This window comes from Microcaecilia unicolor, chromosome 7 (assembly GCF_901765095.1).
Source record: "Microcaecilia unicolor chromosome 7, aMicUni1.1, whole genome shotgun sequence".
NCBI classification, from domain to species: Eukaryota; Metazoa; Chordata; class Amphibia; order Gymnophiona; family Siphonopidae; genus Microcaecilia; species Microcaecilia unicolor.
The window spans coordinates 176,170,933-176,196,033 of NC_044037.1; the positions used below are offsets into that span (position 1 = coordinate 176,170,933).

Consider the following 25,101-nt stretch of genomic DNA (forward strand, 5'->3'; position numbering starts at 1 on the left):
AACAGTGCACGCCAAATTTGGAATTACCGCTGGGTTCCCATGCTACCCCAGCAGTAGTGTTGATTTAGCGCACGCTACCCATTCATTAGCCCTACCTCTGCTTAGTAAAAGGGCTCCTAGGTGCCCTGTTATAAAATTATCCTCTATGAGAGCAACTCTTTCTTAACCTACATCTCATGATATTCATTTGGTCTAACTTTAATTCTTATTTCTTTCAGAAATTACAGAGCAAGCTTGTGGTGCTTACACAGGAAAATGAAAGTAAGTGAAGAGGGTTTGAACGTAACTGTGTGATGCTGTTTAGATGCAATCTATCAAATGAAGAAAGGAACATGTTTATTTCTAACTTATACATTAAGGGGTAGATTCAATAAATGGCACCTAAAATTACTAACTTAAGTCTGCATTTCCACTCCCAACTTAGGCATGAGCATTTACTCCAAGCAAAGGCTGATGTAAATGTTTGCACCTAAATACCGGCATTTAGGTGCTTAAATGAATGTATTCTAGAACACTACATCTAATTGCTTGGCACGTCCCTGACCCACCCATGCCCCTCCCAGGTCCACACCCACGCCCCTCCCAGGTCCACACCCACTTTGGAGTTGCATGCCGTAAAAATTAGGTGCAGTGTTAGGAATGTAAAGCAGTTACGTGCGTATATATTAATTACCTCCAATTAGCACTTAAGTTCAATTCACAATTAGCATCTATTAAGTGCCAATTAGTCAATTAATTTGCCTAACTGACTCTATTCTGTAACCGTGCTCCTAATTGCCTGCCTAACTTTGGGCACCATTTACAGAATGAATAGGAAATTTTTTTAGTCAATAGAATAGGATTTATTAATAACTATGGGGTCCTTTTACTAAAGGTAAACCAGAAAGTCAAGAAACACTTGGATCATTAGGATTCATCCAAAGTATTCAAACCCAAGGAGCCCCATAAATTAATCTGATACAGATCGATACTTTTGCATTTATATGCTGGTATTGCACATGGAAAAAGGACCACAGTAACCCAGATAGGCAGATTTGTACAGCGACTTCTGTTCTTTACTCATAGGGTTCGCTTATCATTCATCGGTCCTGCAAAAACCCAGACTTTTTTCATATAGCAAGTACTTAACAGTGAAAATACGTGACCAAAAATATATGTTCAGCTATGCATACACCAAAACGAAAACCAAACACTTATCTGTTGGAATTAATCTCTTGGTCAAATTCCCAATGGGGCCCATTTCACTTTCATGTCAGGTTTCTTCGGGGGCTATTACTAATGATAACTGCATAGGATTTTTAATACACAGGTTAAAAACATGCAGCGTGAATAAAATACTTAAGAAAATACCATAAAAAGTACAAAAGAAAACCAAAGGGAACTGAACCACATAAAATATGTGCAAATGTGCCAAAAAAGATGAACAGAATCAAAGAAGCCATGGATAAGTGCACAATTTCAACATTCTATAATTTAATAAAATCAAATGCACATGAAAAATTATTAACACTAATTGGCATTAATTAGAATTTATGCGCAGAACTGAGTCTAAGTTGCATAGTTGAAAAGGGTAAGTGACCAGGGGGGTGGAATGGGCGGGTTGTGGGCGTTTCTAAAATCTATGTGTGTTATAGAATACACCTGGTCTGCGCCTAATTTAGATGTCAGCATTTACACCAGGTTTTACTTGGCATAACTGCCTGTGACTTTTAGTCACGCATATGGGCGCTCAGCATATTCTATAAACTCTGTGGAACTTTAGGCTTATTCTATAAAGTACACTTAAACTGAGGCATATTTTATAAAATGTGCTTAGGTGAATTTCATTTTGGCGCCAAATTGTTAGGCGTATTATATAGAATCTAGTCTAAATGGGCTTTTTTTTGTTATTTTTACATGGACAACATTTAATTTCTAGTCACACTGCAATATAGCCAAAATTTAAGTCTTTGAATTTGGGTAGGATTTGAGGGGGCCATGGGTAGAGAATAAAATTGTATGGCGAGAGGCAGAATTCAACTTCTTTCCATGTAAGTTACCTATGTAAATGCTGGCAGTGTACCATGTAAATTTATATAGATAACTTACCCATGCAAAGTTATATGTACATGTTTAGTGACAGCATTTGTATGAGCATTTGTATATTTACCACTGCTAAATATGCACAGAACTTATCCATCTAAAGGTAGCATGCTGACCAGAGTTTGTAAAATCCCCAACCTCTCCATTTACCCTTTTCCCCATTAAATTCATTAACTGTTTACTGTGTTCAACTTTACAAGTACATTTAATTAAAAATTGGAGTGGAGGAGTAGCCTAGTGGTTAGTGCAGCAGACCTTGATCCTGGGGAACTGGGTTCGATTCCCACTACAGCTCCTTGTGACTCTGGGCAAGTCACTTAACCCTCTATTGAATGTAGTTACAAAAACCATAGAAAGACTGTATATCGTTCCATTTCCCTTTCCCTATACAATATTCACTCTATACAAATTGCACCTTTATACAATTATTTCAGCAAAGTGTTTAGTGACATTCTTTTAGTGGAATTTTTTTGATCTGTGATGGTTTGGCTCTTGTGACAGAGGCACGCTAACGTTTAACAAATACTAAATGCCATGCAGCCCATAGGACTATAATGGACTGCATGACATTTAGTGCATCTTACTAAAAGCGCCTTAGTGTCTTGGAGCTGTATACAGCAAACTGAAATCTTTTTTTCTTCACTATTTGATATATTTGTGAAGTCCATGAAGAGTCCTTACTGATTAGTCTTGCATACTCAAATTAATATAAAAATCATTTAAGTTTTTTCAACTCTATTTATTTCCCATATTCCTTGCTTCCAGCAAAATTGAATGATTTAATGCAATTCTTACAATGGTGTAACCAGAAAATAGATTTTGATGTACTTACCGAGTTTTTGCTCACAATAATTCTTTTAAGTATGTTTTATAATACATTAATAAAAAACCCCCGTTTCTGATGCAAATGAAATGGGGGCTAGCAAGGTTTTCTTCTGTGTGCATGTGGGAATGTGTGTGTCCCTGCCCTCTGCCCTCTCTCCCTTCCCCTGTGCTGTCTGTCCTCTCTGTCCCCTCCCCCCTCGGAGTCGAGTCCTTCAGTGTTAAGTTTCCTGCTGTGCTGTGTTTGTGTTACAGAGATAGTGAGGGCTTCTGCCCTCTCTCCCCTCCCCCCTCTGAGTCCTTCACTGTTACAGAGAGAGCGATTTGATTTCCTGCTTTGCTGTGTTTTCCTTCACTGTTTGTGTTACAGAGAGGGCGGGGTAGACACTCATGGGGAAACCGGATATCTCGCCCCCTTCACACTTCCGGCTGGAGGCTTCATTTAGAACGTTGGTGATGCTTTTTATATATAGAGATAATACTCGATAAAGAGCTCTGCAGTCCAAGTGCATGAGCATCAATCTGATATAATACGACAGTTACTCAACGTGAGAACAGAAGGGGTTATCAGTGCATGAAGGGTTAGATAATTTCCTGGAAGAAACGTCAATAGACCGTTATTAGCCAGGTAGACTTGGAAAAGCCACAGCGTATCCCTGGGTGCAAGTATCAAGGAGTGGATTGATCCTTTGGGATTCTGCAGGTACTTTTGACCTGGACTGGCTACTGTTGGAACTAGGAACCTGGGCTTTGATGCATCTTTGGTTTACCCAGTATGGCATTTTTTAAAATAATCTTTAAAGATGGTGCAGTGCAAAGTGTTTGTCTCCTTTCTCCATCATACACCACATATGTTATACATTATTACTTTTTCTATCTTTTAACTTGCAATTAGAATGCTTGTCAGACCCATTGGCCCTTCTGTAAATCTGTAAGCATAAAATAAGGATCTGTATATATATATATATATATATATATATATATAAATATTTAAAAAAAAAGCAACTTCTGTAAAAGAAACAAATCACAATGATGACAGCTGATGCTTCAGCAGTGTCTCTGTCAAATTACCGCTCTGAACAATATGCAAATTTAAAATTCAGCCATCTCAGTTTGCTAGGAGTCTAAGAAATAAGATGGGAGAGTTGGACTATATGGCAGTTAATGAAAAATTGGATATAATAGGCATTACTGAGACCTGGTGGAAGGAGGATAACCAGTGGGACACAGTCATACCGGGGTACAAAGTATATCGTAGTGATAGGGTGGACCAGACTGGTGGAGGGGTAGCATTGTATATTAACGAGAGCCTTGACTCAGGTAGATTACAAATTCAGCAGGACACAAGTCACACCTTTGAATCATTGTGGGTTGAAATTCCATGTATAAAAGGGAAAAGGATGGTGATAGGAGTGTACTACCATCCGCCTCACCAGGATGAGCAGGTAGACGCAGAAATGATAAAAGAAATCAGAGACGCAAACAAAATGGGCAATGTGATAATAATCGGTGACTTCAATTATCCAAATATAGACTGGGTAAATGTAACATCGGGACATGCTAGAGAGGTACAATTCCTTGATGAAATCAAGGACAGCTTTATGGAGCAGCTGGTGCAGGAGCTGACGAGAGAAGGAAACATTCTAGACTTGGTCCTTAGTGGAGCGCATGATCTGGTGAGGGGCGTTATGGTACTGGGGCCACTTGATAACAGTGATCATAATATGATCAGTTTTGATATCAAATACGTTAGCTTTTAACTTTAAAAAAGGAGACTATGATAAAATTAGAAGAACGGTGAAAACAAAACTTAGGGGGGCAACTGAGAGGGTAAAAACTGTACAACAGGCATGGACACTGTTCAAAAATACCATCCTGGAGGCCCAGGCCAAACATATTCCACGAATTAGAAAAGAAAGACGGAAGTCCAAAAGACAGCTGGTGTGGTTGAAAAGTGAGGTGAAGGAAGCTATTAGGACTAAAAGAAACGCCTTCAGAAAATGGAAGAAGGAACTGTCTGAAAATAACAAGAAGAAGCATAAGGAGTGTCAAAGCAAATGCAAGGTGCAGATAAAGAAGGCCAAGAGGGATTACGAAAAAAAGATAGCATTAGAGGCAAAAAAACATAGTAAAAATTTTTTTCGATATATTAAAAGCAGGAAGCCGGCAAAAGAATCGGTTGGGCCGCTGGGTGACCGAGGGGTAAAAGGGGCAATCAAGGAAGACAAAGACGTAGCAGAGAGATTGAATGAATTCTTTGCTTCGGTCTTCACCGAGGAAGATTTGGGTGGGATACCGGTGTCAGAAATGGTATTTCAAGCGGACGAGTCGGAGAAACTTACTGACTTCACGGTAAACCTGGAGGACGTAATGGGGCAGTTCGGCAAACTGAAGAGTAGCAAATCTCCTGGACCAGTTGGTATTCATCCTAGAGTACTGATAGAACTGAAAAATGAGCTTGCGGAGCTACTGTTAGTGATATGCAATTTATCCTTAAAATCGAGCGTGAAGATTGGAGGGTGGCCAATGTAACGCCAATTTTCAAAAAAGGTTCCAGGGGAGATCCGGGAAATTATAGACCGGTGAGTCTGACGTCTGTGCCGGGGAAAATGGTAGAGGCTATTATTAAAAACAAAATTACAGAGCACATCCAAGGACATGGATTACTGAGACCAAGTCAGCACGGCTTTTGTATGGGGAAGTCTTGCCCTGACCAATTTACTTCAATTCTTTGAAGGAGTAAACAAACATGTGGACAAAGGAGAGCCGGTTGATATTGTGTATCTGGATTTTCAAAAGGCGTTTGACAGGGTACCTCATGAAAGGCTACAGCAGTGGCGTAGCCAAGGGTGGGCTTGGGTGGGCCCAGGCCCACCTACTTTGGGTTCAGGCCCACCCAGTAGCAGCATACCTATGATGTGGCTGGCAGGGATCTCCAAGCCCCACCAGCTGAAAACTTCCAACAAGTGTCCCTCCTGCATACCTTGTAAGTAGCAGATCTTTGCCAGCAGTGAGCAGTGACATACATACTGCTCGCACCGGCCCCACAGCCTTCCCTCTGATGTATTTCTGCCTAGGTGGTAACAGGAAGCTGCATCAGAGGGAAGTGTGTGGGGCCAACATGAGCAGTGTGTATTAGTTGCTGCTCGCTGCTGGTGAAAATCTGCTGTTTAAAAGGTATACGGGAGAGGGGGGATGTTTGAGAGACCATATGGCATGCAGGCGAGAGAAGGAGAGACCAAATCACCTGTAGGACGGGGCGAGGTTCTTCTGCCCACCCATCTTTGGCCCAGGCCCACCCAAAATTGGGTGTCTGGCTACGCCCCTGGGCTACAGAGGAAATTGGTCATGGGATATGAGGAAAAGTCCTATTGTGGATTAAAAACTGGCTGAAGGATAGGAAACAGAGAGTGGGGTTAAATGGGCAGTATTCACAATGAAGAAGGGTAGCTAGTGGGGTTCCTCAAGGATCTGTGCTAGGACCGCTGCTTTAATATATTTATAAATGATTTAGAGATGGGAGTAACTAGCGAGGTAATTAAATTTGCTGATGACACAAAGTTATTCAAAGTCGTTAACTCGCGACAGGACTGTGAAAAATTACAGAAGGACCTTACGAGACTAGGCAGCTAAATGGCAGATTACGTTTAATGTGAGCAAGTGCAAGGTGATGCATGTGGGAAAAAAGAACCCAAATTATAGCTATGTCATGCAAGGTTCCACGTTAGGAGTTACGGACCAAGAAAGGGATCTGGGTGTCGTCATCATCGATAATATACTGAAAACTTCTGCTCAGTGTGCTGCTGTGGCTAGGAAAGCTAATAGAATGTTGGGTATTATTAGGAAAGGTATGGAAAACAGGTGTGAAGATGTTATAATGCCGTTGTATCGCTCCATGGTGCGACCGCACCTTGAGTATTGTGTTCAGTTCTGGTTGCCGCATCTCAAGAAAGATATAGTAGAATTGGAAAAGGTGCAGCGAAGGGCGACTAAAATGATAACGGGGATGGGACGACTTCCCTATGAAGAAAGACTAAGGAGGCTAGGGCTTTTCAATTTGGAGAAGAGACGGCTGAGGGGAGACATGATAGAAGCATATAAAATAATGAGTGCAGTGGAACAGGTGGATGTGAAGCGTCTGTTCACGCTTTCCAAAAATACTAGGACTAGGGGGCATGTGATGAAACTACAGTGTAGTAAATTTAAAACAAATCGGAGAAAATGTTTCTTCACCTAAAGCATAATTAAACTCTGGAATTCGTTGCCGGAGAATATGGTGAAGGCGGTTAGCTTGGCAGAGTTTAAAAAGGGGTTAGACCGTTTCCTAAAGAACAAGTGCATAAACCACTACTAAATGGACTTGGGAAAAATCCACAATTCCAGGAATAACATGTATAGAATGTTTTGTACATTTGGGAAGCTTGCCAGGTGCCCTTGGCCTGGATTGGCCGCTGTCGTGGACAGGATGCTGGGCTCGATGGACCCTTGGTCTTTTCCCAGTGTGGCATTACTTATGTACTTATATTATTAATGTCTTAAAATGGAGTCGGAGTCGGCACCAGCAGTGGTTGTAGACTAAAGAGACATGTGGCATTATCATAGGTCACATGATCACATAGGTAACGCTTTCCTATTGCTCAGTTTATTTGATGAATGCTGTGGTGATATGAGAACAAAGAGAGAGATTTGCTTGGGGTCCAGTGCATCTTACCTACCTTTTGAAGCACCACTGATACATGCTGTAAGGGAGCATTTGATCTGATATTGTTATTGCCTCACAAAGGGACCAACAGTGAGAAATATTGGCAGTATTTTACAAAAGGACAAAGAGATCAAGATCAATATTGAGTTCATATGGGGATTGTTGTATTCAGTTGAAATATTCCGACCTATTCAATCCACAATAGTTGTTGAACTCAATCCTCCTCCTCACCCCATCCAATTGGGTGAATCATAATCTAACAGATACAATTGCAAGTCTTCAAAAGTATTCTGACATGCAATATAGTTTGACATGAGGGGTGCTTCTTCCCAGTGGTTCTACTAGCTCCTTTTGTGTTAGAGAGTGTGTATTCGCAATAAACAGGTAACTTTGCCAGTGTGTAAGTTAGGATGCAGAAACTGCATGCATACACAGTAGTAATATAGTTTAATTGAATAGTTAGAGTGGTAGTGAAGGACTTAACTAAAACATCAGTCAAATCAAATCAGTTCTGGTTGTGGTATGTATAGAAGGTGCTTGATAGATTTATTTATTTATTTGGATTTTGTCTCACTTTTCAGTTGTAGCTCAAGGTGAGTTACATTCAGATACAGTAGGTATTTTTCTGGCCCTGGAGGACTCGCAATTTAAATTTATTCTTGAGGCATATCACGACTGTAACCATGACCCTGCATCCAGACTCACCTTTTTTCCAGTGATCTGGCTCTGTGGCTTCTCTGGACTGCCTTGACCCTGCATTGATGCATTTGCTGTTTGGTGTTCCTGCTATCCAAGCCTCATTCCAAGTTGTGATATCATCAGCAAAGTCCTTTATAAAGCACCTTGGAACTCTCATGCCTTGCCTTTAACAGGTCTTTTAACCTTGTCTTTGTGTTCCCTGTTTGGATCCAAGTCCTGCTTGGCTTTATTCCTGTTCCTTGTTTCCTGCCTGGCTTTGTTCCTGTGAGTCTTGTCCCTGAATGCTTGTTCTTGTGTTTCTGAGTCTTATACCTGAAAGCTTTGTTTCTAAACCATGTTCCTGAAAACCTCTTGCTGTTTCTTTGAGTGGCTGTGTGGCACAGCCTTGCTTCTTTGTGTGGCTTCCCTTTACCCTTTGAGTGGCCATGTGGCCCAGCTGTGTGGCTTCCCTTTACCCTTTGAGTGGCTGTGTGGCTTCTTTGTGTGAGTGGCTTTGTGGGCCAGCCTTGTGTGGCTTTTTTGTGTGAGTGGCCGTGTGGCCTAGGGTTCCCTTTACTCTGTTCCTGCTTTCTGCTATTGCGAAGTCTGTTCCTGATGCCAAGCCAAGTCTGTTCCCAATTCGTGTTCCTGCTAAGCCAATTCTGTTACTGATTTCTGTTCCTGTTGCCAATACAAGTCTGTCCCTGTTCCTGTTAAGCTGTCTGTTCCTGATGCCAAGCTAAGTCTGTTACTGTTAAGCCAAATTTATTTCTGATTCCTGTTCCTGCCAAGCCAAGTCTGTTCCTGATTTCTGTTCCTGTTGCCAAGACAAGTCTGTTCCTGTTGCCAAGCCAAATCCTGTTCCTGCCTTGTTGATAGTCTTGCTACTGTTTGTTCTTGTTGCACTTCTAGCCTGCTCCTGTTTGTATTGTGTCTTGCCTAGCCCTGATTTGTTCTGACACTTGCCCTGTGCCAGCCTAGGTGACTTGTCTGCCATAGCCTTGGCTATGGTCCATGGGCTCACTACCCCTGAATTCGTGACAAGGCAATGAAGGGTTAAGTGACTTACCCAAGATCACAAGGTACTGCAGTGGGATATGAACTGGGCTTCCCTGGTTCTCTGCTTGCTACTCCAACCATTAAGTTACTCCTCCTAATGCTCATAGATTTACAAGGGAGCAAATGTTCTGACTAGCAGGGAACTTTTAACCTAGAGAATATATGAAGGAGAAAGAAAATAGAGACTTTAAACAGCACCATCTTTTTAGCTGCTAAAACCCTTCTCCGTTTTCCTTTTGATAAATCGTCATATTATGCTCATTCACTCAGTTTGCAGAGCCCTTGTGTATGGATATCTAGGAGCTTCCTTGAACTCAGTGTGGGCTTTTCAATTGTATTAGCATACTGTATGTCTCTCATTTTTTGTAGAAAGGTTAATGCCATTTTGTTATAGGTGCCCAACTCATAATAATTACCCTTGTGTACAACCTTTACCTTTAACACGTATTGACTATAGTTGAGTTGGCATATCCCAAACCATTAGTCACAAATTACCATGGACCTGTCCCTTACTGATTGTCAAAATATGAAGTTTTATCAGAATTTTCAGAATTTCCTTCCATCATCTCTTAAATAGTTTGATAGTATCTTATCCCACAGATAGCATTTTGTAGAACTGATGTAGCCAAATATTTTATTTTTTTAAATTATTTTCCAGAAAGAATGCAGGAGACGAATGTAACTATTTTATGTGTTTCTGTATTCCTGTTTAATCCTTACTTATTTTCACTTATTTTTTAAGAGCCAAAAGAAGTGCCTCCATTAAAGAATGTTGAAGATACTCTCTCGGAAACCATTGCACTTTGCCAAAGGGCATCACACAGTTTAAACCAGCAACAACGAGAGGTGAGGGAATACTAGATCATTTTAACTATATTGTGGAGAAAGTAGGATATCTGTGACACTTGCACCTACTGCTGCATAGAATTATCTGTATTTTAGGTTCCACATTCACGTGATATGGCCTCTGTCTACCTATGATTCTCTTGAATATGAATTTATAATGCTTTTGTTCCAAACAATTGAGTTATCACTGAGCTAAAGAAGCAGCTTTCTAAGGAAATTTATTATGAGAGCCTTCTTTGCTTTGTCCTTTATGCTGTTCTTCCTCTTTCTACTCATCTCTGCTAAACACAGGAGCTAACTTTGTATAGGTTGAGAAAACAGATGCTTAGATCTGGGCATTCAAATAAATCATAGTTTAAAAAAGGTTTGGAAATGTAAAGATTTTTCTAAAAATACATAAAGCACCATCAAAGAAACCTATGTATTTGGCATCACATGCAAGAGAATCAGTCATTTTACAAAATATTATAAATAAAAAAAGAGGTATCACTAGGAGTTTCCTTAGCATCAGTAGCAGATGAATCCAGAGATTGTGGGTTGTGAGCATCTACCAGCAGGTGGAGATAAAGCTAAACTGTCTTATTGGATGGAATGCTCTTTGGACAGTCTGTATTATCTGTATCTAGCAGGCAGATGGATGATCTTTCACAAGCTCCTGGTCTTGTCTGATGCTGGTTCCTGTTCTAAATTTTTAAGTTCAGAGAACCTTGGGGTGTGCGGCTGAGTAGTGCCACCTTTAGGGGGTACACCTGCTGATACCAGGTCCCTCCCCCATCTTTCTGTCCTCTCCTTCCTCACTGAAGGGAACAGTGCCAGCAGTAGCCAGATTCAGGAACAGTTTGTGCACATATTTACAGGCCACTGCTTGGCTGCAGGAGAGATATTGGGTCCCCTCAGTATAAAGGCTGGTAGTGGAGAGGGTGTTTGAGCACCACTGGCAGCAACGAGTTCACAGCAGGACTCCCGAGGGCTTCAAGGAGTGAATGTGCCTTTAATTTTATTCCCTGCTGTGGTCGTGATTTCGCTTTTCTTTTAGTGTGTATGGCTGCGGAGGTCGTCAAACGCTTCTCCCACTGTTGGAAACAGCGAGCAGTGTCAGAGGTTTGTCCAGGCGGTTGTGCTGGTTCCCCTTTGCAGGAGGAGACCACACACATTTCCCACGCAAGTGAAGTTCGGACTCATTCTGCTCATGGCCCGGATGCTGAAACAGCCGACATTTTGCAGCCGTGTGATATGGAGGCCTCACTACCAGCGGTATCTGTCTGTGGTGCTGCTGCTGATTTATCTACCCCGATGCCCTCGGTGTCAGGGGTTTCTGTGGGGGCGGGGAAGGGAGTCATGGGTGCCCTTTTCTCCCAAATTTATCCTCTTGCCTCACAATGCTTATTTGCTGAAACAATCAGATCGAGATCCAGCCAGCACACTTGCCCCTCAGTACTTGAAATCTCCTGCTCTGCTCTCTCCATCACAGTCCTTGCTTCTGGACCTTGTCCCAAAGAGGCGGCGAGTTTCTTCAGGCTCCGAGGTCCCTTGTCTCCCTCTCCTTCTGAAGGTGTTTTTTCAGAACAGCATGTGGCTACCCAGTTGCAGGAGGACTTGGAAAAGGGAAAGCATTTTTCTGAGGAACCAGATTATCCCACTGCAGTTGGAATATTTCATACGGAGGAGTTATCTTGCTTTATAACCAAGGCTCTTCAGATGCTGAATATTTCCTCTCCTACTCCGGCCTCATCGAATCCAAAAATGGGAAGAACTAGGCTGATTTCTATATTCCTGTTTAATCCCATCTGCCTTTCTCTGTGCATGAGGCCATGCAGGAACTCATCTCTGCTCAGTAGGTCACCCTGGATGTCCCCCTTCGGGTGGCGAAGGCTATGTACATTTATATCTCATTTCCGCGCTTGAACTGGACATCCTTCAGTTACCTAAAGTGGATGCGTTATTGGTGGTGGTCACAAAAAAAACACGCTGCCTGTAGAAGATGGCATGGCTCTGAAGGATGTTCAAGACAGAAAATTGGAATCTTCTTTGAAGCTTTCTATTTAAGATTCAGCTCTCTCTCTGCAGGCAGCTGTCTGCAGCTCATACGCTGCGTGAGTGTGTCTTAGCTGGGTTCCACAGTTTCGAGACTCCTTTCAAGAATCTGATACTTCGTCTTATTCTGAATTGCCAGATATGGAGACGGGTCTGGCCTATTTGGTGGACTCTTTGTTTGGTTTGGTTTAGTTCAGGCATCATCCAAACAGATGTCATTGGTGGTCACTGGCCGTCATTTACTCTGGTTGTGCCATTGGATAGCTGATGCTGCCTCTAAGCAACAGTTAATGCGGCTACCCTTTAAGGGTAAGCTCTTATTTGGGGAGAATTTGGAAAAGTTGGTGAAAGACTCAGCGACTTCTAGAGGACAAGTCTAAAAGTTCCTTTAGAGTGGGTCCGGCTCACCCTCGTTTTCAGGACACCTGATGGTACTGACCAGGACAGACTGGGTTTACTCAGCAAACCCGGTATCAGCCTAAACAGTCCTTTCATGCGGACAAATTAACTACCAATCAGCCGGCCAGGGTCCCCTCTGCCTCTCGGCCCTCACAGTGATAGGGTGCTGGGTTGCTCCTTGCCTCTGATCAGGGGAAGACTGTCTCTGTTCTACGAGGAGCAGGCACGCATTACTGTGGACCAGTGGGTCCTTGACATTATTCACAATGGCTACAAATTAGAGTTCGCCTATTGCGTCACAGATTCTTTCTTGGAGTCCTCATGCGGCAACTCGACCAAGCGGGAGACAGTTCATTCTGCACTGCAATCCTTGCTGGACTTAGGGGCAGTGGTCCCAGCTCCTGCCAGAGAAGGAACTGGGACCACTGTTGTTCCATTTATTTTGTAGTTTCTAAGAGAGGGGGATCCTATCATCTTGATCTCAAAGGAGTCAACAGGTTTCCGAAGGTCTGCCATTTCCGCTTGGAGATCTTGCAGTCCATTCTGTCGGCATTGGATCTCAAGGAGGCCTACTTACATATTCCCATTTGGCCCCTGTATCAGAAATTCCTGTGGTTTGCAGTTCTGGGGCAGCATTTTCAGTTTCAGGCCATACCTTTCAGCCTTGCCACAGTGCATCGCACATTCTCAAAGGTCCTGGTATTGGTGGCCAAGTTCTTGTGGCAGCAAGGCATCAGGGTCCACCCCTATTTGGACAACTGGCTGATCCGGGCTTCCTCCCTTCAAGAGAGTCGACAGGTCTCGGATCGGGTGGTCTCATTCTTACAGTCATTAGGCTGGGTGGTAAATCTGGCCAAGAGTCAATTGCTGCCAACCCAGGTGATGGAGTTCCTGAGGGTACGTTTCGACACAGCTGAAGGGCCGGTGTTTTACTACTTCAGATGTGGTTCAAACTGCAGACGCAGTTTTGTATGCTCTTGTGCTCTTCTCCTCCTCGAGTCTGGGATTATGTTCAGGTATTGGGGTTGATGGCCACAACAGGACTCACAGGAGACCCCTACAGTAATCTATGCTGAGTTGTTGGTCTCCATTATCTCAGCACTGCAAGATCAGTCTCAGTTGGTCAGCAAGAGCGCACTGCAGCATGAGCTGGTGGCTCCAGGATGACACCCTGGACTGCAGCTGTGTCTGGCTCAGACATTGGGAATGGTGGTCACCACAGATGTAAGCCTCATGTGGTGGGGTGTGCATTACCTTGACCTTACGGCTCAGGGACTCTGGACTGTGAAGGAGACGCAATGGCTGATCAATCACTTGGAACTCTGGGTGGTGCACAAGGCCCTACGGGCGTTTCAAATCTTAGTCGAGGGCAAGCCTGTTTGAATTCTGTCTGACAACATGATGGTAGTAGCTTATATCAATCGCCAGGGAAGGACTCGCAGTGGTTCTTTTCTCTTGCAGTCAAGGCACAGCTCCTCTTGTGCTAGGCAGAGGCTCATCTGCTCCAGCTGTCTGTGGCATATATAAGCAGAGTGAAGAATGTCCAAGTGGATTACTTGAGCTGGAATATCCAGGATCTGGGGGAATGGGAGCTTTTGGCGGCAGCCTTTCAGTTGGTCACCCAGCGCTGGGGGATGCCAATCATGGATCTCATGGTGTCACACCACAATGCCAAAGTTTTCAGGTCAAAATACAATGCCAAATACAAGGTCGAAATCCTGGACGCACTTCTGCAGCTGTGGCCAACAATAGATGTTCTCTGTGTCTTCCCTCTATGGCCCATGATTGCAAGATGCTCGGCAGGATTTGGCTGCATCGGGGAAGGGTGATTAGCTGGTCATTTTACACCTAAAGAATGCATCCTCTTCATTGGAAATTTCTACAATTCATCTTCAAGAACAATCATCATCAATACAAAATTATGGCCCTTTGGCCTCTCCATGACCACAAGGTCTTAATGAAATTCTTAGCCCCAGCAGTGGCTCATTTATGCAGGAAAGACCTCTTTGTTTTCCTGTATATGGACAACATCCTCATCTTGTTGGACTCTTGCCAAAGGCAGAAGAATTGGTACAGTTAGACATCACTTTGTTTCAAATCTTGGGTTTCTTGATAAATATAGAAAAATATTTAATTACCCCAAAACAGTAGCAGCAGTTTATTGGTGCTCATCTCATCATGTATCGGAGACAGGCGTTCCTGCCCAGTAATCATCAGACAACATTGTCCTTGATGATCCATTAGTTATTACAAAAACAAGTGTCACTTACCCACAACATCCTCAGGATGTTGCTTCTCAGCAGGAAGGACATCTTCTATATGCCAATTTCCAGTCACTGTCTCTGAGACAGCTTGGATCTTGAAAGCCAACTAGCAGCTACCTTACCAATATCCACAAAAGTATTTCAGATCAAATATTGTCTACAAGAAAATCCTACAGCTCAAATGGAGATAATTTAGCTTATGGAATGCCCAATGATCCCAAGATTCTATAAAATGGGTTGTTTTACACTCCTATTGGTCTACTTGTTGCAGCTTTCTAAATCACAGTCAGTGCATTCAGACTTATCAGCAATTGCAGCTTACCACAAACCTGTAGAGGGATGACCAGTTTTGGTCAACTGTTTAGTATCTAGATTTATGAGGGGGCTTTTCAAAATGAGAACATCTGCAAAGCCACCATCCCACCATGGGATTTAAATATAGTCCACACACAACTGACAAGGGGACCTTTTGAACCACTCGTCCAGCCATCACTTTGACAACTTTCCTGGAAGGTTTAATTTCTCATAGTGTTTGGTCAGTTCTTCCTTCCATGACAAAGTTGTTCTGTGATCCCACCACAGTTTGCTACCAAGTTAGTTTCTGAGTTTCAGCTCAATCAAAATATCGTCTTTCCAGTTCTTCTCAGAATTCCAACATCACTGAATTTACTTTGCTTATATTAGATTGCAAAAGAGCACTAATTTATTGCTTGAAAACACAAAGCATTTGAAACAACTCATAATTGTTTATGTCCTACACGCTATGAATAAACAGGTCTTGTCAAGCTGGATTGCAGATTGCACAGAATTGTGTTACACAAAAGCTGGAGAACCATTTCCTCATATAAGAAGTTACCAACTATTTCCATCATAGACATTTGCAAAGCAGCAACTTGGATTTCAATTCATACCTTTACTAGACACTACAGCCTAGATACTTTTTCACGTAATGCGAGTGCTTTAGGTCAGTCTGTATTAAAGAATCTTTTTGCTTAATTCCACATTCTGTTGTCTTGTTCATCAGAAAAAGTGGTATAGCAAATTTTAAATAAACTTAAACATGACCCTTAGCTCTGGAATTATCCAGTCCTGTATCTCCAACCTTGGTTTGTTCATGAAGAAAGAGGAACTGCTTACTTGTAATAGGGGTGCTCCATGGACAGCAGGGGAATGGAGCCACACAATCCTGTCTACCAATCCCGCTTTAACAAATCGATACCTATGCTATATTATAGACTGGAGCCAGAAGGGAAGCTATCAGTACCACAGGAGCTGTAATGTATGCTCAGAATAGCACAAGAAAACCTCTTCTGAGCAAAATGGGAGAGCAGAAATAAGATCCAGGCAATGCCACTATTGTCACCTAGCTCTGTGGCTTCATTCCTTGCTTTCTATAGAGAAACCCCTATTGCAGGTAAGCAATTCCCCTTCCTCTGAAATGTAATTATTGTTCACAGAATTTTAAAGTTTTTGGTACACAGTTTTCCAGGATTATGTATCACTATTCAACAATTATAGTTGTGTATTTTAATGTGTGTAAACACAGGGGCACTGTTTCCAAATAGGTGATTTTGCACATAGTGTACAATGACAGTAATGAACCTCGCTCCTAAGCCAGGGTATATGGAATATGATCTCAGTTTTTCAAACTTACTGCTAATGCTGTACTTGTAAGATGCCAAAGGGAGCTTCTTTCTGGAGTTCATGAGATGTAACATGAATAAGGTTTGCTAGAAAATTCCTTTTAATCAAGTCAGTGGCACCCAAAATGATGGTAGATACTTCTGTATCTTTCTGCCTCATTTTCTTGATTTTTGACTGCATTTCTTGGTACCTGCAAATATGAGCAGAATCTATCCATGTGCTGCCTTAAAACCTGAGGCTATATTTATGGTCTGATGCTTTCTACGACAGTTATCCTAGCAGCTTTCTACCACAAAATTCCTTAGATCTTCTGTAAATGTGTCTCTTGATAGTTGTGCTAACTGTACATAAAAAATTGATGAGTATTGCAGTTCTTTCAAAATAATAGTGCAGTGTTTTTCTCTGTTGAGGCCCTTGTTTTAAAGCAGATACCACATCTCTGGTCTCTGGACAAGTGTAATAGTATTTGGACATCGGAGAAACCTGTGCCAAATTTAGATTTTTTTATTCCTAGTCATACAAAAGATATTTCTGCTGTAAACACTGCTGTAGAAATATTAGAACTGTGTTAATTCATTAAGAAATTTTTTTTGAAGTTTATTAGCTACACATGTGTTTTCTCATTTGCTTGACATGTACTTGAAAATACTTTTCTGTTTACCTCACAAAATAATTGTGGTTTGTAGATAATTTAGTGTCTCTTTTACTAAAGGGTTGGCGCACAGCAACAGGCTTGCCGCATGCCTATTTGGAACTACCACCAAACTACTGCAGGAGCCTAGCGGTTGTTCCCACCCCCAGTGCGACTCATTTCCGGCTCTACAAAAATATTTCTATTTTTGTAGCACCAGTGCTTACCTGGTGGTAATCAGGCAGTGCTGCTCATTGCCTGGTTACCGCCAGGTTAGTGTGGGAGCCCTTACTGCCACCTCATTGGATGGCGGTAAGTGCAACCCCTCGAAATGGCCATGTGGCAAGTGGTTCACTTACCACATGGCCATTTCTTTTGCAGCAAAAAGACAGCCTTTTATCCGCTGTGGTAAAAGGGGGCCTCAGCACGCATCAAAAACATGCATGGGCGCTGGTGCAGGCCCCCTTTTACCACAGCTTAATAAAAGGACTCCTGTATTTGCATTTTTTTTCTGCCATATGCGTTTATGAGGGTTTGAAAATGTGAGAGGGCATTTTTCAAGAATCTTCTAGAAAAACGCAGCAAACAAAATAGTTATTGTATTCATGTTTATATTTTGTCATTTTTACTATTGTAAACTGTACCTGCTGTATATAAATCCCTGTAAATAAATAATAGTTTTGTTGCCATATCAGAATTTGAGTATTTTCTCTACAAAGAACCATTGTGCTTTACTCTTCTTTCCTTATTTTTCTTTACTTGTGTGACTATAAGGTAAGGTTTCTTTAACCCCAGGAGTTATAACCTGGCCTAAGTTATTACCATTTGAAGTGGGATTGTGCTGATTGCCCGCAGACCCCTCCATCAATATTAGGTTTCTCAGAAATGAAAGACTATAAAACACATGATTGAATTGTTATATTCGGAGCATTCTATTCTGGCTTGTAAATTCAGGGGTAGATATTCAGCCTGCAGTGGTCAGTGTTTTTATGGCCACCACCGAGTTTATCACTGGATAGTCAATGCCGGGCCATGTCCAGGCACTGGCATTGAATATCTAGGCTTATGCGGTCAATTAAAATGTATGTGATTAAGACCAGTATTTAACATTTAACCGCATGTAGTGAACCACATAAAGACAGGACTGTGTTTTATGCAGTCCGATGTATGCGGTTACCTTATACGATTAAGCATTGAATATTGGCATTTAACTGCATAAGTGCCGACTCGGCTCACAGGGCTGGTGTTAGAGGGTGGCAAACAGGGCAGTTGCCCTGGGCTTCCATACCATAGGGGGCCCCAAGCCTGCCTCAAACTGAAGGAAGCATAGGTTGAAGACCAGCTTTCGGGGCCCCTCCTTAGTTTCTGCCCTGGGCCTCTAACACCAGCCCTGTCTGCCCCCGGAATGCCCACAAAATAGCTGGTTTTGTCGTAGGCACTAACCACAGATATTCAGTGGCACTGTCTGGTTAAATGCCGCTGGTTATGCCTGGTTAGCTCTAGAGGAGCAATTTAGGGGTCCTTTTACTACACCACGTAGGCGCATACGCATGTCAATTTGGAGCTACCGCCTGGCTACCCTTGTGGCCTGGGTGGTAATTTTGTCTTTTATGCGTGTCTGCAGTACTACTACTACTTAACATTTCTAAAGCGCTACTAGGGTTACGCAGCGCTGTACAATTTAACATGGAAGGACAGTCCCTGCTCAAGGAGCTTACAATCTAACACACCGGAAAATTTTTTTTATTTTTCTGCTTGTGGCAGAAACCGGGCAGTAATCATCATTCTACGCGCGTAGATGATTACCGCACGGTTACCATGTGAGACCTTACCACTAAGTCACTTGGTGGCAGTAAGGTCTCAGACCCAAAATGGACGCGCGCCAATTTTTATTTAGCTGGACGTTCATTTTCAGCAAAAATTTTAAAAATGCCTTTTTCACAGGCGTGCTGAAAAATGGATCTGCACGTGCCTAAAACACGCACCTACATTTTTCAGCGCACCTTAGTAAAAGGACCTCTTAAATGGTTGTGAGCCGTTTCTGGCCATTTAAATTGCCTTGAATATTGACCCTTCAGTTAACATAGAGCTTTACAGTATTCTGTAACCGTAATCTGGGCATAAAATCCGTACTCAAGGAAGTCTTTGGATTGTAATTTCATTTATATTCAGTTCTAGAAAGATTTTGAAGATACATAATGTTGGGAGTGTTTTGTTTTTATTTTTGTTACTAGAAATCTGTCTTATCTAGATTGTAAGCTCTTTGAGCAGGGACTGTCTTTTTGTGTATGGTGTATAGCGCTGCGTATGCCTTGTAGCGCTATAGAAATGATTGGTAGTAGTAGTAGAAATAAGAAAATTAAAGATTTGGATATGTTAGAACAGGTTCTTGTGTGATGTTAAGATGTTTGGGCTCCTTATTGAATAACTGTTGTAATTTTGTTAGGCACTCTGGTTTCCATTGTTGGAGGCTATGATGTCACCTCAAAAGCTCTTCAGCCCTGCAGCATCTCAGCAATACTCTGAACGTAAGCATTGCATGCTTTTCATTTTACAATTGAATTTTTGTCCTGTTGCTCCTCACTGTTTTAAAGCTATCCAATGCAAATCAGATCAACAAACTTTCCCAGTGAATGGAAGTGTTATATTTTGTGGTGGTACAGTAGAGAAAATTACTCCTTTTTGGACATAATAAAGACTGTTAGATGCAGGGCCGTGCCAATATGGTAAGCGGGGTAAGCACCGCAGGGGGGTGCCGACCTCTGGAGGGCACCGCCTCAGTGCTTACCCTCGCCGCTTACCTGAGCTCCGCGCCGCCAAGGCCTTTAAACCTTTTACCTCCGATGCTCCGACGGTCGCAGCAGCATCAGTGAAAGCACTGCCGACGTCTCCCTTCCCTTCGTGCTCGTTGGTTCCCTCAGTGTCCCACCTTCTTCTGACGTCAGAAGAAGGTGGGACACTGAGGAAACCAACGAGCACGAAGGGAAGGGAGACGTTGGCAGTGCTTTCAAAGACGTTGCTGCGACCGGAGGTAAAAGATTTAAAGGCCCCAGGGCGTGGAGCTGAGGTAAGGGAAGAGCAGAGAGGCATGAATGGGAGGGCAGGGCCCAGGGAGAGGAGAAATTGCTGGAAATGGAGGGGAGAGAGGAGAATTGCTGGCTATAGATGGAGGAGGGAAGGGCAGAGAGGGACAAGGATGGACATGGATGGGAGGGCAGGGCCCAGGGAGAGGAGAAATTGCTGGAAATGGAGGGGAGGGAGAAAAATTGCTGGCTATGGATGGAGGAGGGAAGAGGGACAAGGATGGACATGGATGGGAGGACAGGGCCCAGGGAGAGGAGAAATTGCTGGAAATTGAGAGGAGGGGAGAGAGGAAAATTGCTGGCTATGGATGGAGGAGGGAAGGGCAGAGAGGGACATGGATGGGAGGCCAGGGCCCAGGGAGAGGAGAAATTGCTGGAAATGGAGGGGAGGGGAGAGATGAGAATTGCTGGCTATGGATGGAGGAGGGAAGGGCAGAGAGGGACATGGATGGGAGGCCAGGGCCCAGGGAGAGGAGAAATTGCTGGAAATGGAGGGGAGGGGAGAGAGGAGAATTGCTGGCTATGGATGGAGGAGGGAAGGGCAGAGAAGGGACATGGATGGGAGGGCAGGGCCCAGGGAGAGGAGAAATTGCTGGAAGGGGAGGGGAGAGAGGAGAATTGTTGGCTATGGATGGAGGAGGGAAGGGCAGAGAGGGACAAGGATGGGCATGGATGGGAGGGCAGGACCCAGGGAGAGAGGAGAAATTGCTGGAAATGGATATAGAGCAAGAAATGAAGAAGAAAGGAGAAAAGTAAAGAAATAAATGGAAAGGAAGCCCTGGAAAAGGAGTTAAGAGGACAGATAGCAGCAGAATCAGATACTGGGCCAGCATGATCAGAAAAAGAAAGTCACCAGACAACAAAGGTAGAAAAAAATAATTTTATTTTCATTTTAGCGTTTGGAATATGTCCACTTTGAGAGTTTACATCTGCTATCTTATTTTGCAATGTATAGCAATTTGTTTCTAAGAATATTGCTGACAATTCCTGTCAGTGTGGCAAGTGGTGAGTGATCATTTTCACGGTTAAAAATCATAAAAAACTAGTAAAAAAGCCCCGTTTCTGATGCAAATGAAATGGGGGCTAGCAAGGTTTTCTTCTGTGTGCATGTGGGAGTGTGTGTGTCCCTGCCCTCTGCCCTCTCTCCCCTCTGAGTCCTTCACTGTTACAGAGATAGCGATTTGATTTCGTGCTTTGCTGTCCCCTCCCCCCTCTGAGTCCTTCACTGTTACAGAGAGAGCGAGGGCGGGGCAGACACTCATGGGGAAACCGGATATCTCTCCCCCTTCACACTTCCGGCTGGAGGCTTCATAGAACGTTGGTGGTGCCTTTTATATAGAGAGATTATTTGTGATCTATTTGTTGAGCAATCCCACAAAGATGCACTCCATCTTTCAGATCCTATTTCCTTTGCATCTTGTGCCACACGGGGGGGGGGGGGGGGGGGGGGGTGGCGCCAACTGATAGTCTGCAGGGGGGCGCCAGAGACCCTAGGCACGTCCCTGGTTAGATGGGAGGCTGATCCAAGGAAAAATAACTTCTCTGGAAAGAATTATAAAGGAATTTTTCTTCAAAACTGGCATTGAGAATTTCCTCTGTGTGTTTGTGCACAATACTGTAGTACTGCTGGAGTTATTCCCTCCATATTCATGGTGCTAGCTTTAATTCCCCCTTATGTGTGTGTGTGCACTACAGTGGTGCTAACATTATTCCCCCGTATGTGAGTGTGTGCACCACAGTGGTGTTAGCATTATTCCCCCGTGTGTGTGTGTGTGCACTGCGTTGGTGCTTGCATTATTTCCCTGTGTATGCATGCTTTGCACCAGGTTTGGCATTATTTTCCATGTATATGTGTATGAACTGTTGTGGTGCTAGCATTATTCCTCCATAAGTGCGTGTGTGCACTGCATTGGCTGATGCTAAACTTTATTTAATATACTCTCTTAGGATGACTGTTTTCTCTGTCCTATCTGAATCAGAGTTTTTTTTTCTGTTTTATAGATTAAATTTTTTTTTTAATATTATGAACCACTGTGTGTTGTATTTTATGAACAGTGGTATATCAAATAAATTTTAACCGTAACCTAACATTACCATTATTCCCCTTTAGCTGCGTGTGTGCACTACAGTGATGTTAGCATTATTCCCTATGTGTATGTACACTATAGCAGTGTTGGCACTTATGCCTCATATTGGGGTGCACAGCAATATTATGGCATTTTCCCCTTTGTTCTGTAGTGGTGTTTGATTGCACCCCATGCTGACATTTTCCCTTATGTGCTGGAAGAGGCTTGGCCTTTCTGTTCCCTCTCCTGCTGTGTGCCAGATCAGTACTGGCATTGTTCCTTGTGTGCTGCTTGTTATAGGTTTAGCATTCTTTCCTTCTTATGCTGGGTGACAATTAGACATTGTTTCCACTATTATCTGTAGTTAAATATAGAACATTAATTTTTTTCAATGTATTGGATGCATAACTTGTTTCCACCATATCTAGGATGTAGTTTTGGCATTTTCTCCCCTATGGAGGATTCTAGTTTGGCATTTTTCTCTATATGTTTGATACAGGATTTGCACTGTACTCCCATGTTTTGGGTGCTGAGTTGGCATTTTTTCTTTCCCCCTATATGTAAGGTGTGAGATTAGTATTTTCTTCCATGTGTTGGGTTCAGGCAAAAACTTCTTTTCCCATGGACAAGCATGATCAAATCTACCACACCAATGAGTGGCACCATCCGACATCACTGATGAAGACACGGTTCTCTCACAATTCTAAGCATTCAAGCTAATTACCACATAGTTGCTTCTCCTTCTCCCTTCAGTCTCATTTTGTCCATACCAGTACCTAGATGTAAATCATCTTTCTTGTTCCTCCTTTCTTCTGTCCCATGAGGCTTCAGTATTTGTCCCCTGTCTGTCAATATAAAACATTAAATTAAAAAAAAAAGAACCTCACTTCCCCCTCTCTTTCCTTCTACTTCTTCCAACACTGAGTTTCACCTTGCAGCAGTGATTTTCCAAATGCCAGACAAGATCCCTGTGTTTGAAAAGTGCCTCTTTAGGGCAAAGATTTTAGAAACAGATGGTTGCACAGTCATCTTCTACAGTCTATTCCCTGATCATGATGGGGTCAATATTCAAATGTGGCAGCCACCATTTAAAGTCAACTACTGCCTTCTGCGTTTAACTTAATACGTATATTCAGTGGCACTATCCATTTAATTAAGTGTTGATGAATATACATGTGACTTTGCAGGCACTTTTCATTGAATTTAGGCTTGCTGTTTAGCAGTGGTCAACAAGATGGTAGAATGATGACGAAACACCAGTATGGTGCATAAAATTGTATTAAATGAACAAAGTCCCAATTTGACCAATTTTTAGCAGATACCTACCTGCATCAGAGGTGTAGTTTCAATTCAAAAGACAGATAAAACAGTAGTCCTTAATCGTCTAAATGTTCTCCCTTGCCATACAGATGGTAATCACACTAACTGCTGGCATCTGAGAGAACTTTTTAAGAGGCCTAGTTTGACTGACTGCTGGCATTCAGGATGTGCGTTAGAAAAAGTGCCAATCAGCTAGAGGTAGTGAGAAGGAATTATTGTGAGAGATCTATACAATTGGGAGCAAAAAGGTAAGTAGGAGAATGTCCTTTGCATAGAAAAAAGCATTGACACCTGGATCCTGGACTAAAGTAGGCAGAGAACGTAACATTAAAAAGCAAAGAGGCCAATACTGAGCCCTGGGGCAGTCCACAGAGTGAACTTCATCAGTAAAAGAGGAGTTCAGGAGAAAGAAAAAGGAACGGTCATACAAGAAAATGGAAACCATTGCTAAACCTTGTGTGCAAGCCTGATTTCCTTTGGCTTTACAAGCAAAAGGTTATGGTCTACCAGATCAAAAGCAGAAGTACTTAGTGTCCTCTCTCCACTTACCCTGGAAAATGGAAGACATCGGAGATTTGAATTTAGATCACACCTTTTTCGGTAGTAACTCCCTCTGACTTTCAGGGTCCCTCCTCCCCCTCCCTCTGAGTTGCAGGGTCCCTCCCTCCGAGCTTCAGGGCCCCTCCCTCTGAGTTCCAGGGTTGTCCCCTCCCTCCCTCCGAGTTCCAGGTTCATCCTCCTTCCTCCGAGTTTCAGGGTCCCCCCTCCCTCCCTCCGAGTTTCAGGGTCCCTCCTCCCCCCTCCCTCCCTCTGAGTTGCAGGGTCCCTCCCTCCCTCCCAGTTCCAGGGTCCCTCCCTCCCTCCCTCCCTTCCAGTTCCAGGGGCCGTCGTCCCTCCCTTCCAGTTCCAGGCCCCCTCCCTCCGATTTTTAAAAGTCATCTTCACTTACCAAGTCAGGGTTACGGCGGCGGGCAGCAGTGGTAAAACGCATGCAGGCTCGACCCTTCTCTCTCTCTCTCTCAGCTGTGGTCCTGCCCTTGCGGAAACAGGAAATGAGGGCGGGACCACAGCTGAGAGTGAAAGAAGGGCCGAGCCTGCACGCAGTTTACCGCTGCTGCCGGCCGCCGTAACCCTGACTTGGTAAGTGAAGATGACTTTTAAAAATCGGAGGGAGGGGGCCTGGAACTGGGAGGGAGGAAGGGAGGGACGACGACAACCTCATGCGTGTGACGTCGCGTTCCTTTGCCTGGCAACTCTGCAGCGTGCCATTTACTCTCACTGTTCCGCTCTCGACGTCATCACGTTTTGACGCAAGGGCGGGACAGAGAGATGGTGACAGACTGACGAACCTTACGAATTCTTCACTTCAGTGTGCCACGATCAGCTTCAGAACATTAGAGGTGCAAATTATTATAGTAGATAAGTCATGAATTTCCAGTGGTGAGTGTTAGAACTGTCAGGATTTGATATG

The 25,101-nt window shown here is 43.2% G+C and overlaps 1 protein-coding gene across 1 annotated transcript in view; it reads left to right on the top strand.

Moving 5' to 3' along the window:
- Window positions 1-25,101, top strand: part of VPS8 (VPS8 subunit of CORVET complex) — a 932,181-nt gene that overhangs the window by 617,499 nt on the left and 289,581 nt on the right. The window contains exons 38-40 of the mRNA XM_030209561.1: window positions 219-261; window positions 10,086-10,189; window positions 19,608-19,689. Of these exons, the coding sequence (XP_030065421.1) occupies window positions 219-261; window positions 10,086-10,189; window positions 19,608-19,689 (229 nt within the window). The remainder of the gene's footprint in view (window positions 1-218; window positions 262-10,085; window positions 10,190-19,607; window positions 19,690-25,101) is intronic.